This window comes from Hyalella azteca, unplaced genomic scaffold (assembly GCF_000764305.2).
Source record: "Hyalella azteca isolate HAZT.00-mixed unplaced genomic scaffold, Hazt_2.0.2 contig15162, whole genome shotgun sequence".
NCBI classification, from domain to species: Eukaryota; Metazoa; Arthropoda; class Malacostraca; order Amphipoda; family Hyalellidae; genus Hyalella; species Hyalella azteca.
Window position 1 is genome coordinate 10,856 of NW_025945022.1, and position 15,673 is coordinate 26,528.

The following is a 15,673-nucleotide window of genomic DNA, read 5'->3' on the forward strand; positions in this document are numbered from 1 at the left end:
TGAAATTTGAGAATCCTTTAATCCAAATCCCGTCCTTCGGAACCCCATCATCTCAAAACAATATAAATTTTAAACTAAATAACCGTAATATAAGAGACCCGTTCGAACTTGCATTCTGCATGAAACTCCCGATGAAATCCCGTTTTTAAACCAATGGATATGAACGGTTCTTTATGAATAAAATTCACGCTGAAGAAAAAATTAAATTTTAATTTGTAAATCTGATTCGCACCTTCATTTTTGAAAGTTAAAAAAATTTTAATGTTAAAAATGAAATTTCCAAGCAATACACTGACACGAAAAGTATCACGTTTACGAGCCCCACCCAACAGCCCATATGTATTTGTGACGCCAGGCATCAAACACCCATGCACAGAAACGTTATCAAATATACGTAGGATAGATTAAATTTACGGTTAAAATCGCAATTGAGATTAGCATAGAAGACTCTTAAATTTGACGGCAAGCCGATTTATAACAGCCACAAACATAGGCGCCGACAGCAGAATTTGGAGTTCAAAGCTGAAACGGTTCACTGGTCAAGTTGACTTACCCTCAATTACACACAAGTCGCAACTCAGCATATACTGCGTTTAACTCGCCACTCAGCATATACTGCGTTTAACTCGCCAATCAGCATATACTAGACTCCTGCGTTTGGTATTTTTTTTAATCCGAGACGAGACGAGACGAGACAACAGGCTCTGTCCCGGTTCGCAATAAAAACCGGGACAATTTTCAGCCAATACTGCGTTTAACTCGCCACTCAGCATATACTGCGTTTACTCGCCACTCAGCATATACTGCGTTTAACTCGCCACTCAGCATATACTGCGTTTAACTCGCCACTCGGCATATATTGCGTTCACTCGCCACTCAGCATATACTGCGTTTAACTCGCAATTCAGCATATACAGCGTTTAACTCGCAACTCAGCATATACTGCATTTAACTCGCCACTCGTAAGTATGAACCATTTAATATTGATCAGAACTACGATTTGTAGGGTGGCATTACCGCATTATAATTACAAAGCTGTATCGATATCGCTTGAAAGTTGTGGTTCAGCTTCTCTCATGAAATAGATTGTTTCTATTTGTGACTGGCGAAAAAAGTGTTGGGGTGACTTAAGTGTCATTGACGGTAGCTAACAAGTCAGCTAAAGGTTTGCATAAAATTCTTTGGAAAACGAGTATTTCTCTTTAGTAAATTTAAGACAATAAACGGGTTAAGCATAAGTTATAAATGTATCTATTTTAAAAGAATAACGTTTCTTATCCAATAGAAGCCGGTTCTGTTAACCGGCGTCAAGAAACTCGGAGGATTTTTAAATGGAGTGTGGTCTTGGGTGGCCATGTATTTATTTCACCAAGTAATGAGGCGTATGTTTTAGATGCCCGCCCTTGTTTGTCAAGCATAAATAAGTGATATTGACTCGACCCTCCGGCCGTAAGTGGTCGCAAAAAAAACGGTGAGAATATCGTCGAGCGTAATTTTTAACGTAATTGAGCCTATACGAAATGAAAATTATGGTAAACAGTCTGAAAGTTACAAGTGGCATGAAATAGTTGTTTGTTCGTTTTGTTAGAACATAAAAGATTACTTGTTGATCATTCCAAAAAATCGTTCCCGGAAAACAATCCGAGAATAAAATACGTTATTCAACGAAAATAAATTGAAAAGATTGCCTAACGAAAGCAATTGATTAATTAATCAAAACCAGACATGAAAAACAACTTGGTGTTGTGAAATAACTGAAATCAGTAATTTCAAGCATTAAATGCAGGCAGTAATAATACGACGGTTGATTCATGCCTCTCGCAGGCAGCGCGTATAGGTACGTTAACATCAAAGGATTTCGGGGATTTGGGATATACTACAAATTTGGTGTGATGAGCTGGACGTCAACAACGCATTCGTTTACTAACATCTTCACTGAACACCGAGAAAGTGAACGCTATATTGAGATCTTTCTACGCGGAGAAGATGTCACATTTTGTGACGCTGAAAAGATAAAAATTGGCCTCGTGCAATAAAAAAAATATGGTTTGTCGAGTGATTGAGAACGGGGAAGTTGAGAGGCCGCGTCTAGATGTAAGCAAAGGGGGAACTTGCGTGTATTTCTTCGAATTCATAAGACACAGCAACCTCATAAAGACCTTGTTTGAGACCCTGTTTGTAACCTTTCTTCTTATCGTGTTTGGGACGAGCAAACTTTGACTCAGTTAATGGAGCGTCTGTTCCACCACCAAGAAAAAACAACTTGCAGCGACAAAGAATCGCAGCGGATAAGCAATGATTTGTTAGAAGCATTTCAAGGCATCTGTTGGCAACACAAGAATTTTATTGAAAATTGTGACGTCTGCAGGAAGTTTCGCAGAAGTTGGTAGTATTTAAAAAATATATATTTTAGTTGTCTTGGTGAAGTTAGTGGCAGCCGTTAAAACACAAACTCTACGAAACCAATGCTAAACTTTAATTATTGACGTACATTTATTTATTATCAGACTTCATAATAAACATCCATCTCTGGTTATAGAATGCGACCTTTATCAGGTCTCGTATACCAGTTTATTTCAATCTTTCGTCTAATATTGTGCGTTTGGAAAGTTTGAATTAAGGATAGAAATGATAAGAGCTATAAATTAAGTTTGTTAGCGGTAGAGCATAAGTTATCATCGGCAGAATCATACACTATAGATAATGAGGTGCCGATATGTTCATGTTTCACACAAATAACACGGTCGGTGCAGCGAATGTTGCCCCTACTCACATAACAATCAAGCGTGAGCATTGAAGTCTCCAACACGAAATGAGGTCAGTTTCGTTTGTTAAAAAAGCCTTTGGATTTAAAAAAATATTGATGTTTAACTGCCTAGACATCTTTCATCTCTCAATCTTCAAAAGCTAATCGACAGAGAACATAAGCTAAAATATTTGTTCATTGGTCGATGAGTATTCATCCGAATTCTAAAGTTTTTTTTAATAGAGAACCGACTTGAAAAATACGAAGCCTTTATGTGGCGCTATCGATAAACGCATTTGCATAGTCATTTATCGTAATATTAGTTAAAAACTTGAAAGAATATCATTTCAACACAAAAAACTAATACTTTGCTTCTATGAAAATGCATCAGAATAGAAATAGAACCAAAGCCAATTTGATAAAACAAGCCGATTTTGATGTTTGTAGTAACTATACGTGGTCTGTCTTCCAACACGTCCAAACGCGCAGCGTCGGGAATGACCACGACATACCAGCCACCATAAAAACAATCATTAAACAAATGTAAGCAGTACGCAAATAATACGTTTGTATAGGTTTACTGAACACCACACACGATCGGCGCGACAACTCCCGGTCTTCTGTGTAAACATGCACCTACAGCTCGCGCCACTTCAAACAAACATGCGAGACTGCCCTTCAAATATGTTGTCTCAGCCCACCACCGAGTCCTCTAGTTGCTCTTCTGACACCCCTTGGGTAACATCAGCTTAGCGTCATAAGCTGAATATCCTTAGGTCTTTGGTCGTATGTTTCGACAAGATTTACGAAGGAAGTCACATGATGGACTGAAATTTAAATACCGATTTTCCGAATTTTTATTTAGATTCCTTGCTAGACATCAAGGAAGGAAGTAGAAACCGATTTTCCGAATTTTTAATTAGATTCCTGGCGAGGCATCAAGGAAGTAGAATAATACTTCTGATATATGGTATAAGTACCATTAGGTAATTCCACCATGGAAAGAAACCAATTTCTTTATTCAAATGTTGCGCCGTACATCTGGCCAATAGCGCCAGCGGGTATGTCGATGGACGCCTCATTCGGTTTACCGGCATCTTCATTGTCTGGTTTTCAAACGCATTTAGCACAAAACAGTTTAGTTCCTGACAACTTCTTACCCGTCACATACGGAGCCCCTCTTTCTAGCTGGCCATTCACGTGTTTGGGAGGTTGTGCCGCTCTCAACGGCTTTAACCTGCCGGCTCAGCTGTCACTTATGTCAACCGGAACTGCTTCTTTGAACGCACTTTCCAGTGCCCAGGAAACGCTCAAGCGTCCGGGAGGTAAGTTTCTTAGATGTATTTGCCATTGCATTTTTCTTGTCAATTAAATGCATATGAGATTACGCTATTCTCTGTTAATTGCATGAAATAACCTCACTGCAATGTATATTACCATCACGAGATGCAAGTGAGAACGTCAATACTGTATTATTTTACAACTTCTTAACCGTTATTTAAACATTTATCGTCATAAATATATACAGTACGTGCAGTATGAATATATAACATTTTGTGTAATACATTATTTTCAAATGACTTATTAACGTTCCGTGCTAGCATGTGAGCAGAAGCCGCCGTATTCATACATCGCCCTCATCGCCATGGCCATACGGAGCTCGAGGGAAGGCAAGACTACCCTCGCCGGCATCTATAGCTTCATCATGGATAACTTTCCGTATTATAGGTAAATTTTTCATTTGGTACAGTTGATGGTTATTTACCATATTCACCATATTTTAGGTAACATTCTAGATAGAATTTTGATATGCCATTCAAACATTTCAGTCGTTCAGAGTTAGTAATTGTTAACGACGTCGATTTTGCTGTGATAAAAGTAATAGGAATAAATTACGTAACATTCTGGTCTGATTAATGAATTGTAATTGCATAGTTTCATAAACTAATTATCCATAACGTTCTCATTCGTTATTTGTTGAAGCTTGTTGTCCAACAATCTCCAAAAAGGTGATTGACTGAGAAACGCCTTCTATTTGGTCAATATGTGTCGATGATAAAGCTCTTTCATAGATTATATTGCATATAATATTTCGTCGTCTCACAGACACAATCGGCAAGGCTGGCAGAATAGCATACGCCACAATCTCAGCCTCAATGACTGTTTCATTAAGGTAATTTTTTTGTATAATTCATAGAAATTACTTACGAATTCAAATTCTCCATTTTATAGTGTGCAGTAATAACATTATATTCCACGGAGCAGGTATGAAATACTCTTACTTCAAGTACCGTAAGTATTTTAAACTTGCATGCCGCTTGACTGCAATAAAAAAACAAATTTTGAAATTAATTGGGACCCTCAAGTGCAGAATTTTTGCTGACTTCAAAAACGGATAATTTTGTCGTGGGTTACAGGTCCCCAGAGAGAAAGGCAGTCCTGGGAAAGGTAGTTACTGGGCGATGGACCCGACATGCATCGACATGTTCGAACACGGCAACTATCGACGACGGAAGAGGAGACACAGGCCACCACCGCCCGCTTTCATGATGGACAACATGGCGACCAGCAACAAATTTGAGTTTACGGAAAATTTGCCTGGGGTTACCAGCCGAATACATCAGACAAGACAAAATGAATTTGTGCAGGAAAGTAAATCAATACTTCCGAACACGATTGCCGGAGAAGCCACTAATGGCGACCAAAGCAGTCCGAGTAACTACAAAAAAATGCCAATAAAATTTGAGAGTACATTTTCGACCGGACATCCTTCAGCAACCGAGCAAGAAGACCTGCAATCAGCTTTAAATCTGAATATGGAAACCAAATTCAACTCAATCGCCATCGGGAAAGAAGGTTCAACAGAAGAAATATTAATTCGCGATGAAGAATTGTTGACATTCAAGTCACAATTCAATCAAATGAAAAAAGAAACTCAGCCCGCGGATCCAAACATTCAAGTGATAAGCCGGAAAGATTGTCCAGGTACACTTGAGTGCAACGAAATGCAGCTCATTGAATGGCTAGATCATGTTGCTCACAGCAGTCAGAATGCCTTACACCAATATCACTCTAACGTTCTTTCTTACGTTTCAAGACCCAATTTGTTAGGTGAAGCCTTCAGTTTTACTCGTTCTTTTTTAGCACCAAAGAACATTGTTCCGCAATGCAACATATCGGGCTCACAAAACGAAATTTTTGATCAACAAGATGTGACCGCTCCCGAAAAGTTAATCCCAATGACAGCTTCGACATCGTTCAATCTTATTTCTGAAGATAATTCAATCAGAAACCACGATTTTAAGTCAGAATCTTCTTTACCTTCAATTACTCCAAAGACGAAGTTCCTTATTGACGATATCATGATGAAATAATGAAGAACACAAATTTTGATTTCAAGTCTTATTTAATAACAAATTTATCTACAACAAATAGACATATAACAAGAGAAATCACAGATTAACGTACTATAATTTTATGTACAGTGCATGTATAATACAGTTAAATATTGTCAACAATTATCGGATAGAATAGACAGGAATTGAGCGTGACTATCGCCGCCGTTGATCCCACAGCAGCCATATAGTGGATGACAATAAAAAAATCTATTCGTTGGGACTTTTTGAATACCCTGAAAACCTGCTAAATATTAGGATATTCCAAAATAGAAAAATTATGGAATTAAATTAAATACGCTAAACCTTAAAATTGAAGTTCATGAACTTCTCGTTATTACAATAAGCACTGCATTAGACGAAACAAAATTGTAAGGAGGTAGATTTCTTAGTGACCTAACTAGATTGAATTACCATTACACTGATGCCATTAATTAAGGTGGGAAATTTAAGTTAATAATTGCCAATACTTATTGTAGAGACGCTACATGTGCATGTGACCTAATATTACAACCAAGAGACGTGCTTAATTCATCATGAATACAAGAGGAAAAAAATACATGTAACCAAAAGAAGCGCAATACTTCTGGTAAAAGTGGCATGACTAGAACAGGAGGCGTATGAAGCGCTTTAATTTTTTTTCGAAAAATCCAACTCAATCAATAAAGTAAACTGCGATGAACAAACGATTATATTCAAAGATAGAAATCTCGTTACGTTAAAATTTCTATCGTAGATAATTTTCTACCGCACATAGGTGAACCGATGATGAAAAATTATACCTCGAAAACCACTAAAATTATAGGCTAACAGATGATATGCTAACAATATGACCAGTTCATCTATGAGATGAGTGCGCAGGAAACTATCGTGTACATCAAGGAGAGAATTCATGAGAAATAAACACGACGTTGGAAAACAATAAGCAAATTCAACCTATCTTTTTAGATATTTGGTTTAAGCAGAAGCTTAATGCGTCGTAATATACGATAGTCGTGTTTCTTTTCGAGAAATTAGCCACTCAACGACACCGTATAATCTAAATTAATAGATAATTAGGAACGAACCACGGACAGGAACTTGCGTGCCATCCCAAAAATATTGACCCCAAAGATGGATACCCTGAAAATATTGACTGAAACTCTAATGATTTTTAGCGAGATGCTAGGAAAATCTTACTTTTTTCTATGTAAAAAATTTTTTTCTAGATCGCGAGTAAAAATTAAGAATTTATATTGATTATTACGAGAAAAATGTATACAAATATAACTTTGATTATTACAGCCACTTCTGTCGTTCTTAAGAAGGCACAACTTTCTGGTCTTTCTGGACGGCAGAAGGTTCCACAGAGATAATCTATAAGACGAAAGCCATAATTTAGTCGTTCACGGTTAGCAGTTTCTTTATTAACGCATAGGGCGGCATACGCTTTAATTTTATAGGAACAATCCCATTGCAACAAAGTTACGACCGTGCAAGAAAAATTTACCACACACGCCAAATTCAATAATAAACACTAGTACATCAATGCAATACCATAAATGAATTGGTACAAATTTAAATACAGAACACAATTGACAGTCATTTTCATACAATGTTACTGCCCTAACAATAATGCACAGATAAGGTACTCTAGTAACAACGCGACATTTTTGGGACTATGAAGTGCTGAACGCTAGTATCATCAACGTCGGTAACCACAACCACCAGTGCAGTACAAACGATTGACCCGAACTCAGGTGCGGTCCTGGAGAAAAATGCGAAAATTAAAATCCTTCATAATCCATGTGCTGAGATAATGAATACGGTTATCGGAGGTCGGCATCAAAGCTATTAAAGAATTAATTTTTCAAAACATGGTTTCTGATTTTTTAGCTCATGCTCCAATGAAATTCAGTGTCAATAATTTTATTTTTAAAACGTTGTTGACAGCCCAGTAAAGATATGGGACAACTGTGATCAAGCGTTTAAGACTTAGACTGTGACCTCGGTCTCTCTCAAATAACAAGGCCTCAGCACTATCGAAGTCTACGACGTTGTTCTACATAATGGCCTATTAAAGCATAAACTAAAATGAAAAATAGAGTAGAAAGAAATAAGAAGCAAGGCACTCACTTTGATCTACCGCGTAAGGTCGGCCGGTTGTAATCCGCGGATTCTTTTGCCAGGGATTGCGAGCTGCGTCCCGCCACCACGGATGCATTTCAGCCTCTCGGTTGTCCGGGGCGTTGGGGCTGGCGGTGGCGGTGGCGGGTGAGGTGGTCGTCGTGGACGTGGCGGCGGCTCGCTCTCGTAGGTCACTACACGTTGCTGCCAGGACCATGATAATAAATTATTTATAAGGTTAGACAAGTGTCACAAGTTATTCATTTACAAATTAATTAATGAACGAGTTAGTTGTGTTATTATTAGCGAGTAAATTATGACTCTGCCTGACGCGATGCTTTATGAATTACTCATATGAAATTATTTAATTGAACCGAAATTATTGTATTTTGTTGCAGCTTTGCCAGCATACACGTTATCTGTAAGAACCAAAAAGTAGATAAAAAGTACCGACATACCATATGCGCATTGAACTAATAAAAGAAATTCATGGGATTAATCATTTCAGGCACATCGCAGAAAAAAAGGTACATTTCATAAGTTGGGTTATCGAGTTTCTGACTTAGGAAACAAAAAAGCACGTACCTCTTTGCACGAGCTTCATGCCGTGTGCGAGAGGTTGCAAGCCTCGTAAGCAACTCGTGCCAGCCTCGATAATAAAAATTTCTTTGGTGTTAACAACGACTCCTGCAAAACACTCGTAAGTGTCAACGTCGATGCGGTGGGTGTAGGTGTAAGTAACACCTCCCTCAGACCACCGCCCCAGACAGCGGTACTCACGATCTGTTGGCAGGAAATATTTAGTTTTTGGTTATTTTCCACAACGTTACAGTAAATAGAGTTTATAGCAGGGCAGGTAGGTGATTTATCAACAAGATTAAAAGTGGGGCACGTGGTTTATCAATAAGATTCAAGCGGGGAAGGTTATTTATCAGTATGATTAAGTTGGGGTTCGTGATATATCAACACGATTAAAGTGAAAGCATATGATTTATTAACAAGATTTAAATGTAAGTTATTTGCAAAAAATTGTTAGCAAGGCAAGTGATGGATGGTGACGGTTTAATAAGTTAGCATAATATAAATGCACATTCTTTAAGAAATCTGTTGGATAAAACACCGATTCTTCGCAAAGAACTATAATCTAAAACAAACTTTTATTGAAATAATACAATTACTTTATCATATGGTCATCAATTCACATGACGAGCTTTCAAGCTACATTTGCCCCCCTACATGACGAAAACTTTTGGTAGCGCGGCAAGAACATGCGAGGTCATCAACTAAACGATAAGAAATGGACTAATAAGCAGATATCATTTGTGTAAATAATTAGAAGATATCATTAAAATGCAGATGTCTTATGTGTGGTGGGAAGGTCCAAAACAGGCGTAAACTTCAATAAATGATCAGCGGATAAAATTGTTACATGCAAACCAAGACTAGGGCTAATGTTAGTAGAAAAAAGTATAGAACGTGAAAAACCTTTTGTGAAATAATTAAAGAAGTTTTTACGAACTACCAAGTTCATGCAATTGCATGGGGCAGTTAAAGGTTATATTATGTGGGACAGTTTTGCTTCCACTAATGGAAGTAGCCTGTCTTCTGAATCGTAGGAACGCGATGTAAATGTTAAATAATAAGATCAAACATATGAGGTTGTCTTCTTCAATGGAAAGGTCGGAGGAATCTTCGTGAGCATCGCACGGCCTGGTGTTGACTGTGAGACACACGGGTGGTTATATAGCATATATAACCAATATAAGATCAAAATTCATGGAAGCGTTTATGGCTCACGTATAATATATAAAATAAAAAATATTTTAGTGCAATAAGTGAATTAATTCTGGAGAACTTATATACATATTTATTTACATAAAAGCTTTCGAGTGTGGGTAAAAAACTCAAGAAGATCCATTTGATAGGGCATGATACGCCAATAAATGTTAGTATTCGTTAGTAGTGCATTGGTAGCAAGGGCGCAAAAGTGATACGTACGTAATATAGGTGAATAATACATCGCAGCGATACGCTTATCTGAAGGATTCAGAGAAGCGCTAAAAAAGTAGCGTCCATAGAATACATGAGAGTGGTCCACATTAAAAAGATTACGTAAGCGTGATAAATAAAAAAAAATAATTCGCAGTGTTACACAAAGTAAAATAATTAATATTGAGCAAACTGCTGGAGGAGGCTTTCAACAAAGTGCTACACGCAGTTAAGGTCAACACAGCAAAGTGCTACACGCAGTTAAGGTCAACACAGCAAAGTGCTACACGCAGTTAAGGTCAACTCAGCAAAGTGCTACACGCAGTTAAGGTCAACACAACAAAGTGCTACACGCAGTAAAGGTCAACTCAGCAAAGTGCTACACGTAGTTAAGGTCAACACTGCAAAGTTTACACGCATTTAAGATCAAAACGACCTTGCAAACTATGCAGGGGCATGTACGTGAGCTTGCACTCTGACCTTCCATTAGACCATCGAAAACTTCCCGGATTTGTTCAGATTCTCGTTGATTGATGGAAGGAATGACGCGGTAGAAAGGACTTTCATGCGGCAACGGTCGTCTTGTAGTAGAGGAGACCTCAGTTAACCGTACAAATCCTCCAGGGTACACGAATGACTCGGTCTCTGTAGTTGGTCGCGCGGTTGTTGTGTCTGTTAAATTAACTTGGAAACCACCCAGGTATGCAAATCCGGGCCCGTGCACCAATTGACGATAACTCGTGCCTAGCGATTCTTTTTGCGATGCTGTAGTCGGAATCTCAACTGTATCATCTTGTAATTTGAGTGCCAGCAAAGAATGGTCGGGAAGTCGAGCTGCCCGTGAAAGGTCTCCTGCAGATATGAAGACGGTACTGTTCTGTAGCAGATCACGGGCGGTTAGAGTATGGATAGAATCAAATAGCAATGCTGGGTCACCGTTCTGAGACTGGGATGAAGTGTCACTGTTTCTTGGTCCACTTGAAACTGTCGTCGGTTGATGAGAGTGATGTCGACGCAAGAGTTTTCCTATGTCTCTGATCCTGTAAACTTCACGACGCAACCGGGGTTTGGATGCATAAAATGCCGACATTTTCGATGATTCTTCAATAGAGAAAAATGAAGAACCAGTCAAGGAACAGAATACAGAAACTGTTATAAGCCAAATGATTAATCTATTAGAGAGAATAAGCATCAAAATCATCGGAACGTACCACGATGGTATAAAAATAAGACACGATTATCATTCATACAAGAAGACCATAAAGATAATTCCTCTCCTCGCGTAATTTGCTTATTTTAGCACCTGGCGGCAACGAAATGATAAGGCCGATGGCCAACAAAATAAATAAAAGATAGGTCTGAATCAAGAGCCCACATGCTGTTTTCCTCTCAAATAGGTAAAAAATTCGATATAAATTTTTGAGTAGAAATTAATCGGAAAATTATAACGACAGAAAAGAAGAAAGTATTGCTTATTAAAGGAAGTAAGTTGTTGTTTATTACATGCTCAGGTAAACCGCTTCATTTATCCCTGATATTCAATATATTTTTATTCTAAAAAAAATTGCCTCGTTTTTACCAAATTTCATTTAACTTAGTGGTAACTACTACGGTATTATAAGAAAAAGTTCCTGAAAGATACCTACAGTGAAGATAAATACCGTTGACACCTTATCATTCAGACTGCATACGAATTCAATATATCACGAGAAAAACAGAATCGACAGATGGAACATGCAACAATGTTACTTCCAAAAAATCTGTCACATTAAACCTTTATCCCTCACAACCCTTAACCCTTATTATCCACCATACAAACTATTCATTCCTCCTATTCTCGGTTCAACCCTCACACTACGAACATGATAGTAACATACCTTCAACAACCTGCCACATGAGACATTTTCAATCCTTCTTATCCTCCATATAAACTATACACCGTACAAACAACGAACATATTTTTAACGTACCTTCATATCTTATATGTCATAAAAACTAATAAAACGATTAACGAGCATACTTATAACCTATTTTCATATCTTATCTCTCATAAAAAAACTAACCACCACTATTTACGAGCATAGTTATAAGATACCTTCATATCTTATTTATCATAGAAACTAACCACCACTATTCACAGGCATAGGTATAAGATACCTTCATATCTTATTCATCATAAAAACTAACCACCACTATTTACGAGCATAGTTACAACATACCTTCATAAACCTCCGAAGAATTGGAGCAAGACGCGACTGTGTAATGCATGCGCTGTGGGGAGCTGCAGTCTGAGACGAGCTTGGCGCAGAGATCTGTAGCGTCGGGCAGGACGCCGCTGTGCTCGCCTTGTATAGGACACGAGGGAACCTCGTGCTCACCGACGCCTGCAGAATATGAGCTTACAGTTATTTTCAATGCTGAATACTAATGAATTTGAATACTGATACTCATAAATGACTCAATTACGGAAATGATTGCATGTAAATAATATCATGATTGCATATTTCGGGAATGATTGCATGTAAATAGAGTTCAGACTTTACTTCAAAAGTGAAAAACGCTCCAAATTATTGTAAAAGCATAATACCCTTAAATCTCCTAATTTCAAATTTGAAATTAATCGCATGTAGATAGACCTCAAATAATACTAAACACTTAAGAAACACTTCAAATCAAGTCAAACGCAGCTTAATTTCAACTATTTCAATTTTTTTATCAGCACGTTTTCTTAACTGTGTACAAAATAGAACCGAACGATAAGATAGCTAGAATTAACTCACGTCCTTCAGTGCTCCAATGCTGGCCGACAAACATGGCGTCGGCACACACCTGCGACTGGTTGTAGTGATCGCTCGGGTAGTTTGCTGTAATGCAATTTAAACGATAAAAACATTTCTACTCAGTTGAAATTTACTGATATGCATGTTGAGTTATTAGACTAGCTGAGCGTATCAGAAAATGGAATATAAATGCCGAAAAATATATAAAGTAACGAAATGCCCAAAAAAGTTTGAAATATTCGCAAAATTTTTGGTCATATATAAAATAATTTTATTTCCAATTAAGGTCATTCAAGTACCCTGGTTAATAGACTTAGACTCTTAGTTAAACTTATCGTCTCTTAACTACTGAAAATGTGTCGAGGGAGAGAAATGCGGAAAAAGTACAAGATAAAAATTCCAGTGTATTTCGGAGTAATTATTTTCGGAACCTCGGCCTATTTCACTCACACATTTGGAATTCGATGACATTAACAGCTCTCTTCTTAATCCAAATGCAGGTGAACTCTTCCCGGCCGCTGCAATGAAACAATAAATCGATTACCAAAAATGGCGAGCGTGGGCCATGTTATCCTGTTCGTTCCGGGGTAGCCTCATCAATCTTCTCGTTATGTACATACAATATTTCACCAGTAAATTTATACATGTAATCAACTCTCTTTCGAGAAAATTTGTAATTTAACTTATCATAACTTCATAACTCATCTTATCTTATGATAATAATATAACTTATATACATATCATATTTATTATATATTATAATATATATGATATCTTATATCTCTTATAACTTATCGTAACTTCATAATTCATCATACTTAATATGTCATAATTTATCATATGTATCGCAACTACAAAGAATTCATCGATGTTTAGCAGCCTGCAGTTTGCTCACCACTGATCCCTGGCGAAGACGGCATATCGCTCCCCGTGTGGCGCGTGCTGAGAGAGACACTCCATCTGGAAGACTCGGTCTGAGGTCTTGTCTTTGAGCCGCACGTCGTGACGCAGAATCTGTGGGCAAATATTGTGCGATTATGAATGTTCCAAGCCATTGGGAATAAAGACCTTGACTGATTTAGTTTGTTGAATACGTTAATATTGATAAATTGTCATGACGGAATTATTCAATGCTAAGCTGTAAGCAATTAAAGCCAGAAACGCTGAGCAGTTTTGAAGTTACAAGATTCGGAAAGGTAAAACCGGGAACGATTTTACAGATAACAATTGAAAAAAAACATATGAAATAAAGAGCGAGATAATCACCTCTAGATTTTGCCACTTGCCACGCGCCCAGTCAGGGAAGACGCAAGCGTGACTCTTGACTTCGTTGGGGGGTTGGACGACAGCGCGCGGGGTGAGCACCATCGTCTCGTATCCTTGATACGGCGACTTCAGTTGGTTGTTGCAGGTCGCGTCAACGCTGAAACTTAGGTTGATCACTCCCGTTGTTTCGTCCTCGATGTACATCTATGATAAGAAAGGTATGTTAGTTGCTATCAGAGGTGTCATGATCGTTAATCGTTTCAGTAGGTTATCATCGTTTAATAGTTATAATATTATAATTGTTCTAATGTTTATCATCGTATAAGTCAGGCGATTGAAATCGTTAAACAAGTCATCGAATACATTTGTTTGATAATAAATCGAGTACAATCGTTTAGTAATATGTCGAGTACAATCGTTTAGTAATATGTCGAGTACAATCGTTTAGTAATATGTCGAGTACAATCAACTAATAATGAATATAAGTTTAATCGTTTAATTCTTCAGTTGTACACTAACAGCGCATCTGTATCTGGGCTGGTCCGGGCTCTGAGGCGAGGTGTCGAGCAGCGCGAGGTAGCGCGCGCCGTCCCGCCCCGGCCAGTCGCCCAGGCACCGCAAGCTCATTTGCACGTCCGAAAATGTGCACCGCTGGAAGCTGCGATAATATGAAAAATTTGTGAGTAATTTGGCATATTATGTTTCGGAAAATTAAAATGGGTGCTATTGTGGGGCATGAATCTTTGGAAATTACAAGAATTGCTATGGTTTCAGTAACTGTTTTAAAATTTTCTATAGAGGTATTTAAGATAACAGTAACAGCGAAGACTTGCGCAAGAATATTATTCAACGGATATAAAAAGAGTGTCGTAACTCGTATGTGTCATCAGTTGTGATCAGTTCTTCATTTTTTAGCATTGGCACTTCTTGTTTATGAAATTCTTAACTCAGTTCAGTGTCATTAGTACATGAATCACCCGGCACGATTTAATTAAGACGCCATTCTGTCTTAGCACCCACTCAGCACATATCTCAACTCAGCAACAACGTTACTAATCCATTTTACAATTGAATCTTACAATCGATGATACGTGAAGGGTTTCATTAATTTAAATACGCTGGAATTGAGTGACACATTTGAGTATAAATTTCTTCAGAAAACGCCGAAAGAATCATGAGACATGGATGCTTTTGGCGAATGAATGTCATGTCTAGTGTCCACGAGATGTACGACGCTCGAGTCGAGATCACCTCGAGGAAAGTATGAGACACGACACAATTGATGAGCACTAAGTTCTTCGAGGCCATTCACGTCAGGCGCAGACTGAACCACGGTAATTGGTGTTGCGCCGAATAAGGCTGAGCTCGACACGAGCCTCTTAAACTCTAAA

General features: G+C 38.0%; 2 protein-coding genes across 3 annotated transcripts in view; one reads left to right on the forward strand and one right to left on the reverse strand.

Moving 5' to 3' along the window:
- Nucleotides 1-3,475: 3,475 nt before the first annotated feature.
- LOC108678714 (forkhead box protein J1-A) lies at nt 3,476-6,370 on the forward strand. Its single transcript, XM_018167173.2, has 4 exons — nt 3,476-4,071; nt 4,348-4,474; nt 4,853-4,919; nt 5,164-6,370. The coding sequence occupies exons 1-4, from the start codon at nt 3,744-3,746 to the stop codon at nt 6,118-6,120; spliced, it is 1,479 nt and encodes a 492-aa protein (XP_018022662.2). The 5' UTR covers nt 3,476-3,743; the 3' UTR covers nt 6,121-6,370.
- Nucleotides 6,134-15,673, reverse strand: part of LOC108678720 — a 42,342-nt gene continuing 32,802 nt past the window's right edge. Inside the window, exons 6-15 of one of the 2 annotated variants that reach the window (XM_018167185.2) lie at nt 14,802-14,940; nt 14,283-14,486; nt 13,912-14,030; nt 13,467-13,534; nt 13,017-13,100; nt 12,456-12,620; nt 10,717-11,337; nt 8,833-9,030; nt 8,257-8,451; nt 6,134-7,888 (exon numbers count right to left, since the gene is read on the reverse strand). In XM_018167185.2, the coding sequence (XP_018022674.1) occupies nt 7,800-7,888; nt 8,257-8,451; nt 8,833-9,030; nt 10,717-11,337; nt 12,456-12,620; nt 13,017-13,100; nt 13,467-13,534; nt 13,912-14,030; nt 14,283-14,486; nt 14,802-14,940 (1,882 nt within the window). In that variant the 3' untranslated portion in view covers nt 6,134-7,799. The remainder of the gene's footprint in view (nt 7,889-8,256; nt 8,452-8,832; nt 9,031-10,716; nt 11,338-12,455; nt 12,621-13,016; nt 13,101-13,466; nt 13,535-13,911; nt 14,031-14,282; nt 14,487-14,801; nt 14,941-15,673) is intronic. The other variant, XM_018167186.2, reaches the window with a different exon arrangement.